Source organism: Carcharhinus amblyrhynchos, chromosome 12 (assembly GCF_965287045.1).
Source record: "Carcharhinus amblyrhynchos chromosome 12, sCarAmb.v2.hapA, whole genome shotgun sequence".
Classification (NCBI taxonomy): Eukaryota; Metazoa; Chordata; class Chondrichthyes; order Carcharhiniformes; family Carcharhinidae; genus Carcharhinus; species Carcharhinus amblyrhynchos.
Genome location: NC_137335.1, coordinates 61,021,045 through 61,045,135, shown reverse-complemented (window position 1 = coordinate 61,045,135; position 24,091 = coordinate 61,021,045). Strand labels below are relative to the sequence as shown.

Genomic DNA, 24,091 nt, shown 5'->3' with positions numbered 1-24,091 from the left:
CATTCATAGAATCATAGAAACTGTACAGTGTAGAAAGAGGCCACCTGGTCCATCGAGTCTGCACCGACTACAATCCCACCCAGGCCCTACCCCCATATCCCTACACATTTACCCGCTAATCCCTCTCACCTACAAGTTTCAGGATACTAAGGGGCAATTTTATCATGGCCAATCAACCTAACCCACACATCTTGGACTGTGGGAGGAAACCGGACCACCCAGAGGAAACCCACGTAGACACGAGGAGAATATGCAAATTCCACAGAGACAGTGACCCAAGCCGGGAGTCGAACCAGGTCCCTGGAGCTGTGAAGCAGCAGTGCTAACCGCTATGCTACCATGCTGCCCCTGAAGCAATACTTACTTCAGCAAATGTGTTATCTATTTTGATTGTATGATTCATTCTTAAATCTTGCTTGCTTTATTTCGATATTTGGCAAATGTAGTATTTAAGTAAACGCCAAGAAACTTTCTTACAGTTTTGAGATGGACAGTCATAGGTAAAATAGAGTTGAAGACTCATTTGTTTGCCTCATGTCAGTTCAATATACAGCAGTACTTCCCGTCACATTTATTGTTCTGTAATTCTTCTGTCTGGTGAAATTTCATATCCCTATAAGAGCAATAAATCAGTGTAATAAGGAAAATCTATGAATAAAACAAAACCAAACATCAGTTGGTTAAACTTTTGGTTATTTGTTCCTAAGATAGGAACAGTCTTGGCATTGGCACTTGTGTAGTCCATCACTCCTGTCGTGCGGAGATAGTGATGGCCTTTCGACCCATGTTGGACGCGGTGGGCTTGAGGAGGAGTTCTTGGAATGCTGCCGGGATAGTTTCCTTGAACAGTGTGTGTTGGAGCCGACGAGGGAGCGAGCTATCTTGGATCTGGTGTTATGTAATGAGGCGGGTAGAATTAGGGACCTTGTGGTGAAGGATGCTCTTGGGGAGAGTGATCATTGTATGGTGGAGTTTCTGGTGCAGATGGAGGAGGAGAAAGTGGGTTCCCAGAACGCGTCCTTTGTTTGAACAGAGGGGAGTACGGTAGGATGAGAGAAGAATTGGCGAATGTTGACTGGGGGAGCGCGTTGGAAGGTAGGTCTGCTGAGGAGCAGTGGAGGATCTTTAAGGAGATCTTTCTTGGTGCTCAGCAGAAATTTATTCCGATGGTTAAAAAGGACCGTAGGAGGAGAGGTAATAAGCCGTGGATAACAAAGGAGGTGAAGGAAAGTGTTAAATTAAAAGCGGAGGCGTTTAAAGTAGCTAAGAGTAGTGGGCGAGAAGAGGATTGGGAGAGGTTTAAATGTCAACAAAGATTGACAAAGAAGTTGATAAAGAAGGGTAGGAGAAACTATGAAGCTGGGCTAGCGCTTAATATAAAAAAGGATAGCAAGAGTTTTTATAAATATATAAAAAGGAAGAGGCTGGCTAGGGTGAACGTTGGACCCTTAGAGGATGAGAGGGGGGACTTAGTGGTAGGGGATGGGGAAATGGCTGAGGTCTTGAATAACTTTTTTGTTTCGGTCTTCACGGAGGAGGACGTGAATAATTTGCCGGGTGTTAGCGATGGAAAGGTGGTAGGACTGGAGGGTCTCAATGACATTATTGTTACTAGAGAGGCAGTGCTCGACAGACTGGAGGGACTGATTGTGGACAAGTCCCCAGGACCGGATGGAATGCATCCGAGGGTTCTGAAAGAAATGGCGGAGGTGATAGTGGATGCCTTGGTGGTTATTTTCCAGACGTTGCTGGATCCCGGGGAAGTTCCGGAAGATTGGAAAACGGCTAATGTTACACTGTTGTTTAAGAAGGGTGCCAGGCAAAAGGAATAGGCCGGTTAGTTTAACGTCTGTTGTAGGTAAAATGTTAGAATCCGTCATCAAGGAGGAAATAGCGAGGCATCTTGAGGGGAATTGCTTGATAGAGCAGACGCAGCACAGTTTTGTTAAGGGGAAGTCGTGTCTGACAAATTTATTGGAGTTCTATGAGGATGTGTCTAAGGCGGTGGGTAGAGGAGAGCCGGTGGATGTGATCTTTCTTGATTTTCAGAAGGCGTTTGACAAGGTACCTCACAAGAGGTTATTGCAGAAGGTAAGGGGGCATGGAGTTGGGGGTAGGGTGTTAGTGTGGATAGAGGATTGGTTGTCAAATAGGAGGCAGAGAGTGGGGGTTAATGGGTGCTATTCGGATTGGCAGTTGGTGACTAGTGGAGTGCCCCAGGGGTCGGTGCTGGGGCCTCAGCTATTGACCATTTATATAGATGATCTGGAGGAGGGAACCGAGTGTATGGTGTCGAAATTTGCTGATGACACCAAGATTGGTGGAATGGCAAATTGCGCGGAGGGTGTGGAGAGTCTGCAGAAGGATCTAGGTAGGCTGGGCGAGTGGGCTAGGAACTGGCAAATGGAATTTAATGTTGGCAAGTGCGAGGTGGTCCACTTTGGTAGGCATAATGGTAGGAAGGACTATTAAGTGGCGAAAAACTGCAGCAGGCGACGGTGCAGAGGGACCTCGGGGTCCTTGTGCATGAGTCGCAAAAACCCAGCCTGCAGGTGCAGCAGGTGGTCAGGAAGGCTAATGGGATGCTGGCCTTCATAGCGAAGGGGATTGAATATAAAAGTAGGGAGGTCTTGCTGCAGCTGTATAGGGCATTGGTGAGGCCGCAGCTGGAGTACTGTGTGCAGTTTTGGTCGCCGTACTTACGCAAAGATATTTTGGCCTTGGAGGGAGTGCAGAGGAGGTTTACTAGGCTGATACTGGAGTTGAGGGGATTGAGCTATGAGGAGAGGCTGAATAAACTAGGTTTGTACTCATTCGAGTTTAGAAGAATGAGGGGGGATCTCATTGAAACATATAAGATGATGAATGGGATGGATAGGATAGAGGTGGATGGACTCTTCCCGCTCAAAGGACAGTAGGACTAGGGGGCACAGCCTCAAGATAAAGGGGGGGCGGTTTAGAATGTTGAGGAGGAACTTCTTCACTCAAAGGGAGGTGAATCTCTGGAATTCTCTGCCCGTTGAAGTGGTGGAGGCTGCCTCGCTAAATATTTTTAAGACGCGGGTTGATGGGTTTTTGATAAGCGAGGGGATTAAGGGTTATGGGGAGAGGGCGGGAATGTGGAACTGAGCCACGACAGATCAGCCATGATCTTATTTAATGGCGGGGCAGGCTCGAAGGACTAGATGGCCTACTCCTGCTCCTATTTCTCATGTTCTTATGTTCTTATGTTATGTTCACCTTTGGATTGCTGCAGTTCTTGCATTGTAGTGAATTTCAGGAGATGGAATGATGATGAACAGTGATATATATGTCCAACAGAGCAAAAACAGAAAGTGCTGGAAAAATGTCAGCAGGTCTGACAGCACCTGTGGAGAAAGACTAGAGCTAACTTTTCAAGTCTGGATGACCCTTCTTCTGAGCTGATAAATGTCCAAGTCAGAATGATCTGGAGGTGGCACTGTTGCCATGATTATGCTGCTCTGGTTTGGCTTGTTGCTTAAGATCCCATGAAAGAAAGGTGTTGCCACAACAATCTTTGATAGTTGTTACCGTGCATCCTGTAGATCGTACATATTGCAATCACAGTCTGCCAGTAGTGGAAGGAAGGGCATGTGTTCCAGTGGAAGTATCTCAATTAAACAAACCTTTCTGAAGTGCAATGACATGTCTAGGATTGAAATTGCATCCTCTCAAAATGCTTTTAGCGTTCCAGACTGTTATCCTATGTGGCCATTTCAAGCAACAGCAAAAACATTGTTCCTTCGTTGGGATGAAAAAAAATATTTTTTTTACTTGCCTTTTTCCTTTCAATCTTGCTTCTTGTACTCAACCATCTGTTTTCTAACTAGAATGTGAACTTCTTAATAGTTTCTTTTCATTTTCCTTCTCTGTTTTCTCAGTCTGCCTTTCAAACCTTTTTCTCTTTGTTCTGTGCATCTTTTTTCTATTTCTGTCATCGTCCTGAAATCTTGAATAAATTTGCATTTGTCTATTATATTTTTATATATTTGCCAATATTTATACCGTGAACACAGATCTAGTCTTTCCCAAACACCTTCTTTTCCAGACCAGCAATCATGCATGCTGTCCTTGAATCAATAGCCAGAGAGCACATTGTTGACTTTAAGAATAAACATTGAAATCAAACCACCATAACAAACTTGGGTTATATGGTGTTGTTTGAGAGTCTTGTTTGCTGCACCTTTGTGTTGCCAAGGGATTTAGCAGTGTTTACATTAGGATTCCCAACTTTGAACTCTTATTACTGAAACAGAATTTGAAGCTCTGTTGCAAGAATTAGCAAAAGTTTATCATTTCTGTAATATGAAGATCTGTCGACTTAAACATCTTTTGGATTACAAACATCTTTGTAATTATCACAGTCAAATTTTCTTCAACTTCTGCCTTACAATGAAAATAAATTAATCCACGACAGCTAAACAATTGTCTGAGAGAGAAGTGACTAGTGGTTTTCTGCAGGAGTCTGTTGGGTGTAACGTAGGATGAGATTTTCTGGTTTCCCTTCAATGTTTTTCTTAGCAGCACCCCCGCCATTCACTGGCAGCGAGATCCTCTGGTACTGCCACTGTGAAAGAAAGAAGAAACCGTTAGTGTATGACAGGTTCCTGAGAAACATCACTCGTAGCGTGATTTTCTGATGGATATTGTAGTGTTGGATTCTTACTTGATTGGCTGCTGCCGACTGAGCACATGAAGAGTCCATATCCTTGCCCACCATTTAAATCACTTTTTTCTCAAAGCCTGTGAGGACCTTCAATTCAGGCAACCCTCCAACAAGTCTGGGACTTCTCTCTTGTGTTGTGTTTGTACTGTATGAAGACAGATGGAGAGAGTGCAAGCAGGATGCATGCCAGGGCAGATGATAAAGATGCCTGACATGGGTGGATGGTAAGTGAGGCCATCAATGAAATGAGGATATAACCTGCAGTGGAGATGAAGGTGTGTGGAAGAGTTCAGGGTGGTGTTTCTTGACCTGGCATCGAGTGACATCCCTGTGGATCTGTAAAGGGCGTGTGAGTGTTTAAGTTGTGAGCAATGAGAAGAGTGACTTACCCTGGCCAAACGGTGGAGATCATTCAGTCTTTTACAGCACTGAATAGCTATTCTCTTTTGGAGTGTATTGGCGCTGTTCACTGCTGCCACTGCCACCCATACTGGATTGGTCATTTTGGATGAGGGTTGTTTACCCAGAGCATGGGTGAAGTCTTCCTGTTGAGCCTCCACTGCAACCATCAGCTCTCAGGAGAATTGTCCCAGTATTTTGGGCAGCATGCTTCTTGGCTTTGGTAGCCATCACTTCCTACTTGTTACTTGAAGTGTGCCAGCTGTGTACAAGGACAGTATTTAAATAAGGTGGCCAGATTATTGAAGTGCTGAGATCATGATGGGCGAATCATTGGCCAGCAATCCGATGTGGAACCCACGTCACTGCATTTTTCAAACTAAGTGACGCAGGCGTAAAAAGCCACCATTGCAGTCAGAAACACCATGCCACTGACCCAAAAGCTGACTTCGTCAGTTTCTGGTATGATTCTGCCCATGGTTTGTACTTTGGTGAAAATAACGGGGAGGCTGTCAGCACTCACTTCCAGCAAAAAATAAACCAGATTGCAATGGCCAGTGACTGTGTATGCATCATCAAATTTAGAAGTCAAAAAGTTGCTGCCTGAGTTGTCCTGTTCATCCAGGGGCAGCATCATAACTATCTTGCCGAAAGACTCAGCATTGAAGTACGCTGAATGATGTGCAGCTATAGCACTCACCTGCTAGATATTCTCTATGCAGAAAATGTTAGGGATTGTGCATTGTGATTTTTAAATGTTACATTAAGTCACAATTATTGCCTAGTCACCTCTCTGACACTGAAAGTTAACTTTTAGAAATGTGGAGTTATAGAGTCATAGAGATTTACAGCATGGAAACAGGCTCTTCGGCCCAACTTGTCCATGCCGCCCTTTTTTTAAAACCCCTAAGCTAATACCAGTTGCCCACATTTGGCCCATATCCCACTGTACCCTCTTACCCATGTAACTGTCTAAATGCTTTTTAAAAGACAAAATTGTACCAGCCTCTACTACTGCCTCTGGCAGCTGTTCCAGACACTCACCACCTGCTGTGTGAAAAAATTGCCTCTCTGGACTCTTTTGTATCTCTCCCCTCTCACCTTAAACCTATGCCCTCTAGTTTTCAACTCCTGTACCTTTGGGAAAAGATATTTACTATCTAGCTGATCTGTGCCCCTCATTATTTTATAGACGTCTATAAGATCACCCCTCAGCCTTCTATGCTCCAGAGGAAAAAGTCCCGGTCTATCCAGTCTCTCCTTATCACTCAAACCATCAAGTCCTGATAACACCTTAGTAAATCTTTTCTGCACTCTTTCTAGTTTAATAATATCCTTTCTTTAATAGGAGTTCCATTCTTTCAGCTTTGAATTATCTTGGAGTCAATTAAACTTATAATTCATGTTTAATTTTTCGTTCTGTCTCTTATCTCTCTTAAATCTCATATTTATTTCCTCATTTTGTTTTCTGTACACAATTTGACATTGAATTAAATATTCTAAGTTACACTTCCAGTGTTTCTGCATGCCTCAGTAAGGATTCCTTAATTGGATTGGTTTAGGAGAACGTAGTTACTTGCCCTGTCTACATTAGCCCCACATCCCATGTGGAGGACACAAAGCTGTTTTAGCTCTCAAATAACTTCAGCTTTCTGTGCAATAGGCAGTTGAAAGTCTTTGTAGCAATGTGTTTCATTTAGTGCTGACTGCAAAATCCAGGCAAATACCTTTGTACAAATACACTCCCAGGACAAATGAACAAAACCTCTTCTGAATGTCTTTCTAAGCCAGCAAACTTTCAACTTTGGAAAGCATTGCATAAAGATGATTATGCTTGTCAACTATTCATACAGCATGAATTTAAGGACATTGTATTAAGAGATTACCCTAACAAAGCTTTGATTATCACATCAGTTGTCCCTCCTAGAGACAAATCTATAACTAGATGTGAAAGAACCAGTGCTGGAGTATTGAAGGACATATGGTTTATCATCACTTATTTCTATCATTGAACTATGGGACACCCTTCAGAGCACCACTAACTGTCTGAAAGTCTATGCTATTGGAAAACAGAATCACAAATGTTGTCATGTGAAAACTCTTAGAATAGCTTATTTATGTAAATAAATTGGATTAATTTATTCAGTCATATCTGGGCTGGGGTAAAAAAAAACTTACGTAAGTTACAAAAAGTACATGTTTGTACTTCTTGATTATCTTGGAACTCTAGAATTTAACAATAGACCTATTTTCCCAGCATTGATGGTTGAGCCTCAATTTTAACTCAGGTAGACAGGGTCTGGGACAGTAATTATATATAAAATTGACCTTCCAAAGTAATTTGAAAAGTGTTAAGTTGATAATTCAAAAGCAAGTTGTTGTCTGTTTAACAATGCAGCCCTAACTTGTAAATGCTTTCTTTCAGATCCAGAGATCTTAAACTTCTGGCAGGCTACCCACCTTATTATACTGGAGTCAGAATTATTTACTGATCAGCAGAAGTTTTCTCCGGTACCTGGCTTGATTCAGTGGCAAAGAAGCATCACCAAGCTAACATTATCAATAATGGTAAAATCAGTTTCTCTACAGCCAAGGTCATTGTCACCAGATGCCATCCATGAGTTGACTTCTGGAACTGCTGAATTTCAATCCAGTCTGTTCCTTTCTCATCTCCTGTGTTCAGAATTTAATGAAGTGCGTTTTCTGACCCTGGAGACGGTGTTGTTGTGGCTGGAGGAGATGGATTCCAACCAGGTCAGAGAGACAAATGGGAATGTACTGTTCCTGTTATCACAAGTTGAGGACACTCTGAAAAAGCTAGCAGTGGAAGAAAAACACCCAGAATGTCTTGCCAAGGTGAGAGATTATCTGATAAAGCAACATGCAACATAAATGAGAAGTTCACAAGTAAATATTTTAAGTATGGCTTTTTTGACTTCTGCCTAAAACTTTGCAAATAAAATGAGACAGTCGCCAAACTACTTTTATGTATCAACTAAAAATTATGAAAAAAGTGCTGCTGCTAAATGAAAGTATTCACAATGACCATTAACGTGGATCACTTTACTAATCAGACAAAGCTGAGAGGTAGTCAAATGACTAACATTGACATTTACCTTGAAACTTAAAAGCAATCTTGTGGAGGTTTATAACTAACTATTGATATTTCAAACATCCTAGATCCTGAAAATATTGTGCCATCTAAATATAGAGACACTATTTCCCTGGATACTGAGCACACCAGTCATGACTGAGGCCAAACTTCTCAAGTGGATCTTGTCAATAGCAGAGACAATAAAAAACAGGTACCCTTCTAATATTTAACAGGGAGTTTAAGTATGAGATTCTGAATATGTTTAACACGCTGCACCATTGTTGAAATTTCAGTTATTTATTCTTTGAAGCTTGAACAATCTGCCTTGGTCTCTGAAACCACTATCCCACATTTTAGTGAGAGTCTTTAACATGCCGCTATCACTGTGGCAGTGTTTTATCATATTTGATATATTATTCAAGGACTAGTTCAGAAATGTGGAGCATTTTTGGAAAGTAGGTGTGGCATAAAGCCTAAAAAAATGTTATTTCTCAGTAGTCTTTGTTTTGCACTTAAGAAAACAGATACCATAGTAAATTTCAGACCTTGAGCTTTATCACAAACATATTTCTGCACTGGAAACTGACTAAGGCCAGAGACAGGACAAGTTGCCAATTCTACACAATTACATGCACGGTTGTTATTTTACATGTGTTAAATTAATTATTTGTTTCATCTTTTTCTTTCATCCTATTACTTAAAGAAATATAGAATATTTGTGAAAGTTCCATTTTTGCAAGTCCAGACAAACCCTGACAGCATGCATTCATTGCGTAGACATATTCATACTAACTGCTACATAACAATCCCTGCACAGGGAAAATATGTCAAGCATGTAGCTGAAGAAAATTAGATCTGTTAGCAGCTGAAAAGTTAAGGGCATAGAACTCAATTGCAAACAGGGTGGGGAGGGGGACTCAGATCTCCAATATCCGGAGTGGCAGGTCGCTCCCAACTCTGAGGGGACCTTCAGAGTGAGGCATTGTACCCCCCGCCCCTCCAGTCTGAGATGACAAACAGTGGAAATGTCCGTTTCCTACCCTCACTACTCCTGCTAGCCTAAACATTGAGGTTAGGTTGAATAAGGTCCTTAAGTGGTCACGAAGCCACTTAAAGGTTTAATAGGTGAATTGGCATGTTTTGCACCCAGGACCAATTGTGAAATTGCACCAGGGTGGATGTATTCCTGGAGGGAATCCCATCCATTCAATTTTACACCCGCTCCCTTCAGAATCCACCTTGGGAGAAGTGCAAAACTGCCCCCTATGATAAACAATGTTGAAATATTTGAGTCCTGTCACTGTCATATATGATAGAAGGGGCTGTGATGGTGAATACCATCAGATACCTCTAAGGACTGCTGCTTACAGATCCATGGTTATCCATTTGTACTGACCAGGATCATAAATATGGCAGGAAAATGGTTTTATGAGCTGAATTTCTCTTAGGTTTGACATATCCTTCTACTTCATTTAGATGCTCAAACGATTGGAGAGTCACTAATTTTTGTGTGATTCCAATTGACACATGAACAACTGATGAACCTGCATATTATCCAGCAAAATAGTGCTTCACTACCCAATAACAACCAATTGTCATAGTTTCTGCTGCCACTCAGGGAGCATTTGAGCATTTGTGAGGTTGTGAAGCAAGGCCTTATAGAGTTACTGTTAGAAAGCATTGTTTTAGGACATTATTACTTTAAATATACAAATGTTACAAAAAAATCATTTTTTAAATTTATCTATTGTGTGAGAAGTTTGTTGGACAAGGCCATGAAAACTTTATAAATGAAAAGCACTAAAAGATGATCTTCTACCTGATGCAGAACAAATGTGCATATTCTTGGTGCAGATACAATGAGCTATCAGACCTGCTCGCAGAGGAGGCTGCTGATAGCTGAAAAGTTTCAGTAGTTCATTTGTCAGTGTTTTTTTTTAACTCAGCCAGGCATCTGCTGCTGTTGGGTTTCCTGACCTCTAGACTAGGCAGGCAGCAGTCTGCCTTAGCTTCATAACAAAATGGAATCCTTCGAGGGTCAGAATTGAAGTGATGTAACAGCCAACAATTTCACTGATGGAGGCAACTTCCATGTGGAAAGGCAGCATCACACTTCTCAGATGCATCCCTGGACATCATACTGTGGCTGTAAAGACCCTCAAATAGATTCTGTGCTCAGAAGATAGGAGGAAAAAGTCAGCCTCAGAGAACTAAGGTGGAAGCAGTTATCGCTGGAAGCGACCAAGGAGTTGATCAGAGCATGAAAGACAAGTGGCAAGCTACATTGAAGGATAAGCCTCCTCACTCTTCCTTCTCCAACCTTCTACATATCACTCTTCACAACACTCATCCCTGTCTTTCAAGGCACTTTCTAACATTCCCATCTGACCAGCCATTACTGAGTCTGACCCTCATCTTTTTTCAGTGTCACATCCTTCAATATGATCATCCATTAATCTTAACAATCTTTCACTTCTAAGACTTTTCTTCTCTCCTAGAAGAGAGCGCAGAATCCTTATGGAGTGCTCGGGACCAGATCTGACTCTCTAGTTGTAACCACCTTAGTGACAGAGGAGGATGATGATCAACTAAGTCCGTGCATGTCTGGCCAGTCAAGGTGGAAATATGAGGACTTCCAGTTACCCGGTTACAGATTTAAATATAGCACAGCAAAACAACTACCCATGTTGATTTGATGTAACTATTGAAATTTGTTGATCTGCACAATTTTGACTTAGAACCCTTTGACTTTTATAGTTCTAATTTGTCTTTCATCTCTGAAAGGTCTTTAAGAATCACTCAGGAAGAATAGAAAGAAGCCTCCACAGAGGAGGTCACTGATGCACCATTACATGACTCACACACACCATCTACCAGCTAGATACTTGCCTTGGCAAGCCCCACCAAGAAGCGTGTAATTGGGTTATCACCTGGTGAAGTACACATCACATGTGAGCTGGAGAAGGTGTTGGAGACAGGGACAGAAATGGAGAGTCTATGGAGACAGGCACAGAAATGGAGAGTCCGCATCACAGGGCTCAGAGCCCTTCATGTTCTACTCAGTGGCACATAGATGCTGAATCTTGGGGGTCCTCATTGAAGATTCTGAAGCAGCAGTGAAAAATGCATGTGGAATTCTGTCAGCCTTTGTAGCTTCACTGCACATGATTGGAAAGAGATTGGAGGAGTCCAGCTCTGCCGTGGGTGTCATGATGTCTCAGGTCTTTGCACTGATGGCTATATCAATGTAAAAAGTGGCCGCATGCATGAAGCATCAGACGTTACAGTCCACCAAGTATGTGCTGACTGTCACCAGTAACGTGCACATCAAATTCCCATCTTAGTGAAAATTGAGAAAAGCTTTGCCTTGGCTATTCAGTGCCTCAGTGAAGCGCAGCACAATACTCTCCAGCTCTTGGCTTGCAGGTAAGTGAAAAAGAGCCATCAGAGGGAAAATAGAGAAAGTGCCCAAGGAAATGGGGACACTTCACAAAGTGCATTCCATTCCTGTCTCATTGTCTCACACTTCACCTTCCCCCATTGAAACCTTGCACATACTTCCTGTCCTGATGGCCAAGTGGAGCCTGGTCTCCAGTCATCTTGGACTCCCTTGGCACTGGAACAAGGCCTTGTTCATCAGATTTGTGTGGTAGCTGGTGTGCAACAGCCACCCATGTTGAAAGAACTCACTCACAAACATCTTCTGTCTCTTAAAATGAAGTCCCAGGATCTGAAACGTTAGGATCCTCATGGATAATCCCAACAGTGACAGACATACAAAGGCACGCTGCTATTGTTGCCTGGGAATTTAGGCATTTTGACATTGACATCACCACCCTATGCAAGACCTGGCAGGCATGGGAAGGCCAGTTACACCTTCTTCTGGAAAAATAAACCAGAAAAAGATCACCATCTCCACAAGGTTGGCCTTAAAAACAAACTAGTTAGCCATCTTTGATTTGATTTATTATTATCACATGTATTAGTATACAGTGAAAAGTATTGTTTCTTGCACGCTATACAGAGAAAGCATACTGTTCATAAGGAAAGAAACGAGAGAGTGCAGAATGTAGTGTTACAGTCATTGCTAGGATTTGGAGAAAGATCAACTTAATGCAAGGTACGTCCGTTCAAGTCTGATGGCAGCAGGGAAGAAGCTGTTCTTGAGTCGGTAGGTACATGACCTCAGACTTTTGTATCTCTTTCCCAATGGAAGAAGATGGAAGAGTGAGTATCCGGGGTGCATGAGGTCTTTAATTATGCTGGCTGCTTTGCCAAGGCAGCAGGAAGTGTAGACAGAGTCAATGGATGGGAGGCTGGTTTGCTTAATGGATTGGGCTACATTCACGACCTTTTGTAGTTCCTTGCAGTCTTGGGCAGAACAGGAGCCATACCAAGCTGTGATACAACCAGAAAAAATGCTTTCTATGGTGCATCTGTAAAAGTTGGTGAGTCTCGTAGCTGGCATGCCCAATTTCCTTAGTCTCAGAGAATTCCCTTGCTGAATAAACAAATAGAGTCATAGAGGTTTACGGCATGGAATCAGGTCATGACTCTTCAGTTCACCCTAGCCCAGAATCAGTGCAATACAGTCCTCAGTGCGTACACTCCATCACTAGAAGCTACAGATGAATCCAAAGAGGAGTTTTACTCCAGCCTTGAGCAATCCTTGAATCGAGTCCCAGCGGGCGACAAGGTGATCCTCCCTGGTGACTCCAATGCCAGAGTTGGAAACTACATAGATCTCTGCGGAGGTGTAATCAACAAAGAGAGGGTAGGGAAATCCAACACCAATGGCTCCCTGTTCCTGACAAAATGCCTAGCACACAGCCTTGTCACAATCAACACCCTGCTCCATCAGAAAAACAAATACAGGACCTCATGGCAACACCCTCGCTCCAAGCATTGGCACTTGTTTGACTATGTCATCATCCAAATGAGGGACTGCAAGGAGGTATGTGTCACTTGCATCATGACAGGAGCCACAACTGTTGGATGGACTACCATCTAACCCCCTTTGATTAACATCAACGTAGCACAAAAGCAGCAATGGCAACAAAATAGTGCCATAGGAAAATCAATGCTGAGGCACTAAAAAGACCCTGATGAGAGAGCCCTATTCAATCATCACCTCAGTGCCAACCTGATGACACCTCGTGATCCAGAGTGTTCTCAGCGTATAGTATGCCCTCAAGGCCTCCATAGTCAGCACCTGCAAAGAGATGCTTTGTCATTTGACCAGGAAACACAAAGACTGGTTCAATGAGAACGACTAGAAGATTCAGGGACTGATAAGAAGCAAGTGCAAAGCTTTACTGAACCTGAAATAGTAGCCCAAGAATAAGAAAGCACCTCTATACATGGTGAGCTCCAGCAAAAAACCCACAACCTAAAGAACAGTTGATGCGTGAAGAAAGTGTAAGAGATTGAGAAGTTAACCAACAATTATGGTGAACAAGGTTTCTTTAGCGCAGTCAAGACCACCTATGGCCCAACCACCCACAGCCCCACCTCATTTCTGGCCAAAAAATAGAGAGGCATTCATAAAGAACAGAGAGACAGTCAGCACCCGCTGGAAGCAGCACTTCAAAGACCTTACAGAGACTGTGGGCGAAATTTTCCAATCCCACCATCCATGGAAATTCTAGCAGGTGGGGGCAGACGATGCAAAGGTCCGTTGACTTCGGACAGGAATTTCTGGCTTTGGGATCCCACCCTTTGTCTTCAATGTGAGTATCCGCGACTCCATTTTGTACTGTGCTGTCCGCCACCATATTGGCATAATCCCAACCCATCGTGAGGTAGCAAAGGCCATCCAACAACTATAAAACAAGGCATTAGGAGCAGGTTGACTCCAGAGAGGCAGTAAAATATGGCAGAGAAGCACTACTGGCACTAACTCATGACCTAATTTCCCTTAATTGGAAGGAGAAGAACATGCCAGGAGATCTGAAAGATGCTGTAATCATGACCATCATCAAAAAAGGTGAGAAGTCCAACTGCAAGAATTACAAAGGAATTTTCCTGCTGTTGGTCACAGGAAAGGTAATCACGAGTCCTCCTTAACCTCCTTCTCCATGTAGCTGAAGAGTTCCACCCACAGTCATAATGCCGATCCCACTCACTAAGGTGCACCGCAGACATGATCTTTGCTGCACGACAGCTACAAGAGAAATGCAGGGAACAGCACTTGTACATGATGTACTTTAACCTCACAAAGACCCTTGACACTGTCAACCGCGAAGAATTATGGAGCAAAATTTGCTGACAACTCGAAAATAGGTGGGAAAGCAGGCTGTGATGAGAGATAAAAACTTTACAAATAGGTATTGATATGCTAGGAAAATGGGCCAGATCCTGGCAGATGGAGTTTAATGTGGATTAATGCAAGGTTATGCATTTTGGCTGGAAATATAAAAGGGCAAATTACCTTTTAAATGGGAAACCAATTCAAAAGGCATCTGTGCAGAGGGATCTGGGCGTCCTTGTGCATGAGTCTCAGAAAGTGGGTATGCAGGTGCAGAATGTTATAAGGAAGGCAAATGGAATCTTGGCATTTATTGCAAAGGATCTAAAGTATATAACTAGAGGAGTGGTGTTACAATTGTATAAGTCGTTGGTGAGACCACACTTGGAGTATTGTGTTCAGCTTTGGTCAACGTCTTTGAGGAAGGATGTAGTGGCACTGGAGGCAGTTCAGAAGAGGGTCATTGGATTGATTGCAGGTGTGCAAGGGCTATCGTATGAGAGCAGCTGAGTAGCTTGGGCTTGTACTCGCTGGAGTATAGAATTATGAGGGGGGATTTGATTGAGCTTTATAAAATACTCAACAGGATTGAGAAAGTAAATGTTAATCAAATGTTCCACCTTCTAGAATGGTCTAGGTCAAGAGGTCATAGCTGTAGAGTAAGGACAGGTGGGTGTGGGGGGAGGTCAAGACAGAGGAAAGGAGAAGCTACTTCTCATAGTGGGTAGTGAATCTATGGAACTCACTGCACCAGAGTGCAGTGGATGCAAACTTGATCAATGGGTTCAAGAAAGACATAGGTAAATATTTTAGTTTATGTATTAGTGTCACATATAGACTTAACACTGCAATTAAGTTACTGTGAAAATCCCCTAGTCTCCACACTCTGGCACCTGATCTAGTACACTGAGGGAGAATTTAGTATGGCCAATGCACAAACCAGCACATCTTTCAGACTGTGGGAGGAAACCGGAATGCCCGGAGGAAACCCACACAGACGCGGAGAGAACTTGCAGACTCCGCACTGATAGTGACACAAGATGGAATCAAACCCATGTCCCTGGCGTGTGAGGCAGCAGTGCTAACCACTGTGCCACCATGCTACATAAAAAATGGGATAAAGGGCTATGGGAAAAAGTGGAGTAGGATGAGGTGGAGACAAGCCATGATCGTATAGGATGGTGGTGTGCTCGAAGGGCTGAATTCACTATTCTCGCTCCTAATTCCTATGTTCCTATGTTCTCCATTTCGGGTGCCCCTACAAACCATGATCCTGATCAAAGGATTCATTGTAGACCCAGTTCACATTCAGACTGGGCTCAAGCAAGGCTATGTCATTGCATCACCGCTCTTCCCAATCTTCTTTGCTACAATGCTCCATCTCACCCTCAGCAAACTCCCGACTGGAGTGGAGCTAAACTACAGAACAAACAGGAATCTGTTCAAACTCTGCCACCTAGAAGCTAGATCCAAGGTCGTCCCATTCTCTGTCATTGAACTACAATTGCATCTGCGCACACTTGGAGGCTGAGCTCCAATACCCTCACCGAGGCATTCAAGAGTATGGGCTTTATGTAAAATTTATGTAAGACAAAGGTTCTCTTCCAGCATGCCCCCAGAAAACAGTACTGCCTGCCCCCACATCCCCAAGTTCTCAAAGCCCACAACAAGGCTTTGGACAATGTGGATTGTTTACTCATGTCTTGAGAGCCTACTGTCAACAAGGGCAGACACCGATGATGAGGTTCAACACTGCCTTCTGTGTGCCAGATCTTCCTGAGGAAGAGAGTGTTTAAAGACGGGGACCTCAGATCCAGCACCAAGCTCAGTGTCTACAAAGGAGTAGTGATACCCATCCTCCTATATGGCTCAGAAATGTGGACCATGTACAGCAGGCATGTCAAAACTATCAGTACTGCCTCCATAGGATTCTGCAAATCCATTGGCAGGATAGGCGCACCAGAATCAGTGTTCTTGCTCAGGCCAACATCCCCAGCATCGAAGCATTAACCAGGCTTGATCAGCTCTTCTGACCAAAGACATTGTCTGCATCTTTAAGACTTGAATAGCAGATTAGCTTTAAAGATTTGCATTCTAATCAGTATTCTGTAAAGTGTGTGTGCCTTTATGTGTCCTGTTTCTGATCAGAACTTTCCACTCACCTGCCAAAGGAACAGGTTCCAAAAGCTTGTGGGTTTACTATCAAATAAAGTTATTGGACTTCAACCTGGTGTTGTGAGACTTCTTACTGTGTTTACCCCACTCCAATGCCGGCATCTCCATATCATGGCCCATCTGTGACAGAGATCCTAAATCTCATATTGGACTCCTTAGTCACCTGAGAACTCAATTTTAGTATGGAAGCAAGTCATCCTCTACTTTTGCCTAAGAAGAAGAAGAAGAAGGTGGCCAAGTCTGCTTCCGCACATGTCTTTGGCAGGACTTCATATGCCAAAGAACTTCTGAGCAGCCTGCCTATACAGCTTTGCTGAAGCCACATGGGTTGCATCACATTGCAGTAGTGGAAGAAAGAGAAAGGATTTGTAGTAGCACAAAGGGTGTGTACTTTTGTGCTTAATACTGCATTAGATGGTCACATTTCTGTTTCATGTTTATGAACCTTTACATTTATTTCAAAACTCCATTGTCCCATCCTTCCCGTTTTTGTCTGCCACCTGCCTTGAGCAGAGTGATGTGATGTGAGTTAAAGGTGAGCAGTGCTCTGTCTGTAACAGAGATGAATTGTTGCTGTTGGGACTGATTTGTGCTTGGGGTTTGAAAGAATAGCTAGTTAGTTCAGAATTGGTGTGTTAAGTGACTACCCTGCTTCAAAAGCATGGCTGAATCAGTCCATCTTGCATCCTTGGCAGTTAAATGTGCAGCTGCAGGTATCCTTGTCACATAAAACTCCTCCTCCTTTTCATTGTCCTTTTCCAAAAATCAATTGCTCTCATCACCTTCAATCTGTTGGAGTTCCTGTCATTGCTGCTGTAGATCAGCTGAAAATTGATGGAGTAGAATCTCTTCTCCTTGATGAATTGATCTAGGGTGCCTTGTATGCCACATGGATGCAATCCACATGGATAGAGCAGCAAATCTGAGCACCCTCTCATTCTGATATCAGTAGCGAAGTGTACATAACTTTCCAGCCTGGGCAAATGTGGCATCCATCATCTGTGAGATGCATTTGTAGGCAGCAGATTGTAAGTTTCAACAAATATCACCAGCAGATTCCTAAAAGGAACTGGAAGCAAAGAAATTAAGGCTGTGGTTCAGTTGACTGACACTGGCAATGTGTGCCCACCTGGTCCAGTTGCTGAGAAAGACTAAACCTCATGAGGCATTGATGCTCCATCCAAGAAGTTTATCCTCTCCCTGTTTTGGGGGAGTAATTATGTTCCAGAGCTTAGCCTTGCTTACCCCTGTGGAGCAGAGGCGATTGAGGAGAAGGCTGCTGCTGCACATGCTGGTGTTGTTGCTACTCCTTATTTTCCCCATTAGAAATCCAAAGTAGAACTGCAGAAGGAGTTTCCGTGTTGATCTAAAGGTTGACAGCAGGGTGTGGCCGTCAGAGATTAAAAAGAAAACACCAAAATGGCAGACATGATCTCCAGAGTATTGAGAATCCCCTCTAAAGCAGTGAAATCACATTTAGCAAGTCCAGTGAACAAAGACCCTGTCAGATCTTGGTATTTGAAGCAAAGAAGCACCTGTCAGATTTCAGAATTTAAAGCCTTTCTTGTCAGTTGTTCAGTGCTGTCAACTCCTGATGTCTTCATCCAGGAAGCCTTAGAGGTCTATGCACAATCTTGTGACAAGACATTTTTAAATGGTCGACATGCAAGCTGCATAATGGATTCCTGAGTACTAAAGAACATATTCGGATTGAAGGTAGAAGTTGTTGCATTCTCCAGCTTCTCAACATACTGCCAGTTATGCTGTTTTATTGTTCAAACATCAACCATAAGAACATAAGAAATAGGAGCAGGAGTAGGCCATCTAGCCCTTCGAGCCTGCCCCGCCATTCAATAAGATCATGGCTGATCTGATCCATCATGACAAGTTAAAATTCCCCCAATGTGTGAGAATTCATTGAAAAAGCTAACAGAGTCAGGGCAAGACATGTCCAATAACAGAAGAATTCACAGAAGAATTATAAAGGAAAGTATGACACTGAGTCACATAAGGAGATATTAGGTCAGTTGATAGGTTTTGAGCTGTGTCTTAAAGGAGGAAAGCAAAGTGGCGAGGCAGTGAGGTTTAGAGAGGGAACACTGTATCTTGGAGCCTGGGTAATTGAACCAGTGGTGGGGCAATTGAAATCAGAGATGCCTAAGATATTTACTGCAGTGTAGAGTTTTTAATCTCAGAATTCTGCACAAATCTTCCTGCTTGCGTATAATCATTTTCCTTGTCATGCTCACTCTGCATTGGATGGTAAAATTATGCAGCATGCATCATACTGATAATCTTAGGCATCTTGATTAGATTCCCCCAAAAGGAATAAATTATTACTTCAGCATTCCTGTAGTGTGGGCAGGAATAACATTTTTGGTGGATGGATTTATTTTTATCTTTTTTTCTGTTGTGTAGTTTCTATATCCAGATGATCAGTCATCTTTGCAAAGGGTAGCTTTGATCTTCCAAAAGCCATTTGTTATTCTTTCAGAACTATCAGACTATCTGTAGCGTAATGTTGCTCCCTGGATTATGAACATGAATGTGCAAGATCACATTGTTGAAACCACCTGAATATTGATGAAGTAGCAGTCCTTCCTTTATTCATGTTTTTGCATTGGCGCGTGGACCCCTGGGTTTCATCTAGAATGCTTTGGACACTTAGGAAGCCTGTTAGGTGGTTAAGTGTTCTGTGCACTTTTTATTTAGTGCCTCCTCTCCACTGGGAAAATGATTTCAGTATTTCTGTGGGAAAAATTGGGTTTGGCCACTTGCTTGACATAGGCATGAGTGGCGAATTGGTTATCTTGCAGGCATCCCCATGTGATGAATTGAAAGAATATATAAAGAAAAACTTCAGCCTGCTTTCAATATTATTCAATAGCAGCCCAACCTCAAAATGAAGTGGCTGCTGAAAGAATTGGCACTTTCAAAACTGAGATTGATTGATTTCTCTTTGTTAAAGAAAATAGAATTAAGGCAAGTAAATAGAATTGAGAAACAGACCAACCATCGTCTAATTGAATGATGTAAAAAGCACTGAATGACTTCCCTGGTCCTATGTTCCTACACTCTTGAAGGAACTATTCTCTGCTTCCATAATGTATTCCAGAAAGTGATGGATAGAACTGAAGCCAATCTTTACACATTTTAATATTTATTTCCAGGGTTTCATATTACAAACGTACACTTGACCATAGTTTTAGTCTACGTCTGTTTATAGGGGGCTCAAGTGAATACCCAGTTAATCTCCACCACTAGCATAGAAATAACTATAAATAATGTACAATAAACAGTACACATACAAAAGTAATTGCATTACACTTTGGACAAGCAAACGTTACAGGAATGGGGGGAATTCTCCAGTTTTCCAGCTGTGTGTTTCTCGGTGGCAGGAGATGGTATGCTGTTCATGGGCAGCGGGATTCTCTAGTCCCGCCTCTGTCAATGGAACTTATCTCTGATGTCATCCCACACCACGGTGAAACCCACGGGTGCACTGCCAGCAGGACTGGAAAATCTCCCCCACATATCACTTTTGCCACCTCTAAATGATGTAATGGACTACAGAATCAATTTCAGGACCTATGCATTCTTATTATGATTGTCACTGGATTCACCCTATTGTGCCATCTTTACATTTTTTCAAAACAATAGAAGTGCTTGATGTCAGTTTAATGTCACTTGTGAATCAATATATTTTGAATAGGCTCATTATAAGCAAGCCTTAGTACAATCCTTTGCTCTCCTGAATGTGTACTGTGCTGAAATTTGTTATCTGGTGCATGAGTTAATTGAATCAACTTGATTGAAACCAAATGTAATTTTGTGTTATAAATAGTTCTCTAACTTTCTGAGATTCTTAGCAAAATTTTCCAGGCTGAGGCTGTACTTGTACCTTGGTACTTGTGGAAAACAAAATTTCAAAGAAACTGTAAAGTTTACAGCACATATGCGCCACTTTATTTGTTGGAGAATCCCACTGCCCTGATTGTTCCCCAAGGTTTCAAATGTTTATCTATTTTCCCATTAAAAAAACACATTGACCTCTACCTCAATTATTCCCTATAATAAAGTATTCCAAGTTATAGTTACTGCCCATGTAGAAATGTTTGTGTACTATTTTAAAATGCAGGAAAAGAAAGACATGGCATGCACAAATGTTTGAAGGTAGCTGGACAAGCTGATAAAATTATGTTCTTGTTAAAAGTAGAGCACATGAGGTCCCTGATTTTATGAATAGAGTGCAAAACTCAAGGAAATTATATTCAATCTTTATAAATCATTGGTTCGGCCTCAGCTGGAACATGGTATGTAATTTTGGGCACTACTCTTTAGGAAGGATGTCAAAGACTTGAAGAAGATATAGAGGAAATTCATAAAAATAACATCAGTGAAGAGAAACTTCAGTTATGTATAGAGAATAAAGAAACTTGAGTTGCTGTCCTTACAGCAGAGAAAACTAAGGGAAGTTTTAATAGTGGTGTTCAAAATCATGAAAGGATTAGATAGGAGTAAATAAAGAAAAACTGTGTCCACTGATGGGTAAGAACTATGTCTTTGATATTTAAGTTTAATTCTCTTTTCCTTGGTGCATTTTCCTTTTGCCGCTTTCATCGTTTCCTGATCTGGGTCAGCTGTCAGAGAGGAAAAAAGTTCCTTAGTGGCAAATAATGTGTCAAGCAAAATAAGCCACTGAGTGATTTGACCATTTACTTTCAGTGCCATATGCACAAGTTATTATAGTAGTTGTGATATATTTTTTAATCAAAGACACAAAGAATTCCAGGTCAGGACTAGTTTTGATTAATTGCAAAATAGAGTTGACTCTGAGCACATTATTTTAGCTCTAACCTGAGTACTATAGTATCCATAGATAGTCATTGTTGTTATGAGGTGCCAGCCATGCATTGGCGATCGCACTTTTGCCACTGTTGGAAGGTTGTGTAATCAAATCTCACTCCAGAGACTTAAGTACATGATTTAGGTTGACATTTCTATGGCAGGATAGTGAGGATAATTTCTTGCTAAAGGTTTACCGTAGTACAAGGTAGTGCTGCAGTGCCAGAGGTGTCATCTTTCACAAGTCTTGGGTGCACACAAAGGGATGCTCTGGTGCAATTTTGAGGCAAGGTAGGGCAGTTGTCCCTGTTGTTCTGCTCAATATTTCTCATTTACTGGCATCACTAAAACATCATCTGGTCATTATCACGAAAATTAGTTTGTGGTGTTTCTTACATTACATTCATACCTGATTCTTGTACGTGGAAGCACACAATGTTAACCCAATGGCTTCAACAGGTTCAATTTATATAGCCTAGACTGCAACTCAATCTAGTTTTAAATGTACCACACAGTGCTGCAAAATTGAAAATCTGCAGCGCCTGCTAAACATTGTTAATAGTAAAGCTTCTGTACAAAATTCATATGTCATATTTTTGAATAAACAAAGATTAGAATGTGAAGTCATTGTCAGGTTACAGTAAAATAAAGAAATAAAGCTATGCCTTTGCTGTTAAAACTTTTTTAATTTCAACACTTGGAGAGGAGGAATGCTTCATTTAGTCCTTGGGGAATTATTTTCCCTAAGTATTAGAAGCTCTTATTTAGATTGCTGAGGTGATAGCATTAGCTAAGCTCAACTAGAAATTCAGTTAGAAGTTGCCTCCACTGAAGTCACATTAATTGTCAAACGTTTTTGTTCCTGGATATTGGTCCAAAATCAATACATACATGTCAATACTGTTGTTTACTTGAACATTATGGAGTTTTGAATGATTGGCGGGGTGTCAAGGATAATTTCTTGCTAAGGGTTTATGATTTTGTCAACACAGTGACTCGTGGGTATAATGCATCATCATATCAAATATGAGAACGAATCTCTGAAAAGTCCGTAACAGCCCCTCACTTTTCTGTAAATTGTTAGGCCAAATAAAACCCTGTGGGTATTTTTAATGAACAGGTGCAGATTTTGATTCAAACGACTATAAGGGTCCCAAAATCTTTGAGGCAGTTGTGGATAGATTTAAATGTGTTGATGAGAAAAATATAACATGCAATAAACTGCTAAATTGGTTCATATACTAGCCAAATTTTTAACATCCTAAAATTGTATTGCATTTGCCCATAAAAAGAACACAAGTTCTCAAAATGCTGAGTGAACTAAATTAAAATGCAAAACTTCGGATTGGAAGTCATCATCATGACTTGCATTCTTAACCTAAAGGAGACTTTTGTTGAGTCAGGTCAGTTTATTTATGTATTTTCAGTGTCATCAACTCAGACAGAAATTTTGTTCCGTAAACTCATATAAATTCTACATTCCTGAGTGCTTTATTTGTGTGGATACCTTAGTCTAATTACTTGAAATGAGTTATTAACGAAATAAAAATTATTCTGAAAAAACTAATGCATTACTAGCTTGATAACCATTTATGTGTGAAACTTTCTGTATTTACGAGCTTCCTGTTCACATCTGCTGGATATAAGCCTTATGTTTAGCTTTTAAACCCTATGTTCAACCCTCAGTTGTACTGTAGTCTCTTCTGGGTGTATCTTTCACCCACAGTTGATTTCGAGATTACCAAAGTTGTCGGCTTTTTTTAAGCCCCACAAGCAAGCTCCATGCTTGTTTTCTCACTTCAGTCAGCACTCTGTGCAGTAATGAAAAACTTCCATCCATGCACATGAAATAAATGTTTCCAACTTGTATTTTCAATAAGTAAATAAACTGTGGGTAGAAATTTGCATTGATCAAAAAGATTTGAACTTTTTGGTGTTAAATGTCAATGGGGAGTGAAAAGGATTTACAACTGTGGCAAGGTTATTAAATTTAATTTGATCCAAGCATGGGAGCAATCAGGAGAGCATGAAAAGATTTTTCTCTTTTGGGAAAGGTAAGTTTCAAAGAAGGATAAGAACAATAGTATCAAAGTGAAAGAGGGAAAAGACTACTTAAGAGAAGAGGAGAGAACTTCATTGAAAGTGACCATGTGAAATCTCCTGGCGCATTGCTGTGTGTTGGAAGAGAGCTGTGAAAAGGAAAAGTGAAGCAACCTTCAGCCAACCCAGAAAAGTGTATGTTTTTTCAGAGCAGGATTTGTTTTAAAGTTTCTTGAATTTCCACAGCAGAGTGGGAGAGATAGGGAAGCTCTGTATCATACCTTCCCTTCAGCAAAGGCAGGTTTGCAATGTGGTAATATTACTCCTTTTCATAACTGAACATAAGGGTTTGTTACCTAAAGCTGTGTTTATCTCGTGAGCATAACCAAGTCGGAAATCTCTTTCGGAAAAATGTTCTATAAAAACTAATTTTAATTGTGTAAATGTAATCTTGTATGCTTAAGTTTCCTCTTGTTAATAAATATTTTAATTTAATATTTAAAATCCCCAAGTGTTACTGAAATGAATGGCTTCTGATTTCAGTACACATATCTTCTTGTGGTCAAAATACAAAAAGAAAAAGGTTGTGATAAACTTGCCTTTG

General features: G+C 41.5%; 1 protein-coding gene across 4 annotated transcripts in view; it reads left to right on the top strand.

The window, feature by feature from the left end:
- The window catches only part of thada (THADA armadillo repeat containing), a 425,051-nt gene that overhangs the window by 332,069 nt on the left and 68,891 nt on the right, over positions 1 to 24,091 (top strand). For 2 of the 4 annotated variants that reach the window (XM_080200616.1, XM_080200615.1), the window contains exons 31-32: positions 7,512 to 7,942; positions 8,267 to 8,391. In XM_080200616.1, coding sequence (XP_080056742.1) covers positions 7,512 to 7,942; positions 8,267 to 8,391 — 556 coding nt within the window. Of the gene's footprint in view, positions 1 to 7,511; positions 7,943 to 8,266; positions 8,392 to 24,091 lie in introns of those variants that run through there. The other 2 variants (XM_080200617.1, XM_080200619.1) reach the window with 2 other exon arrangements.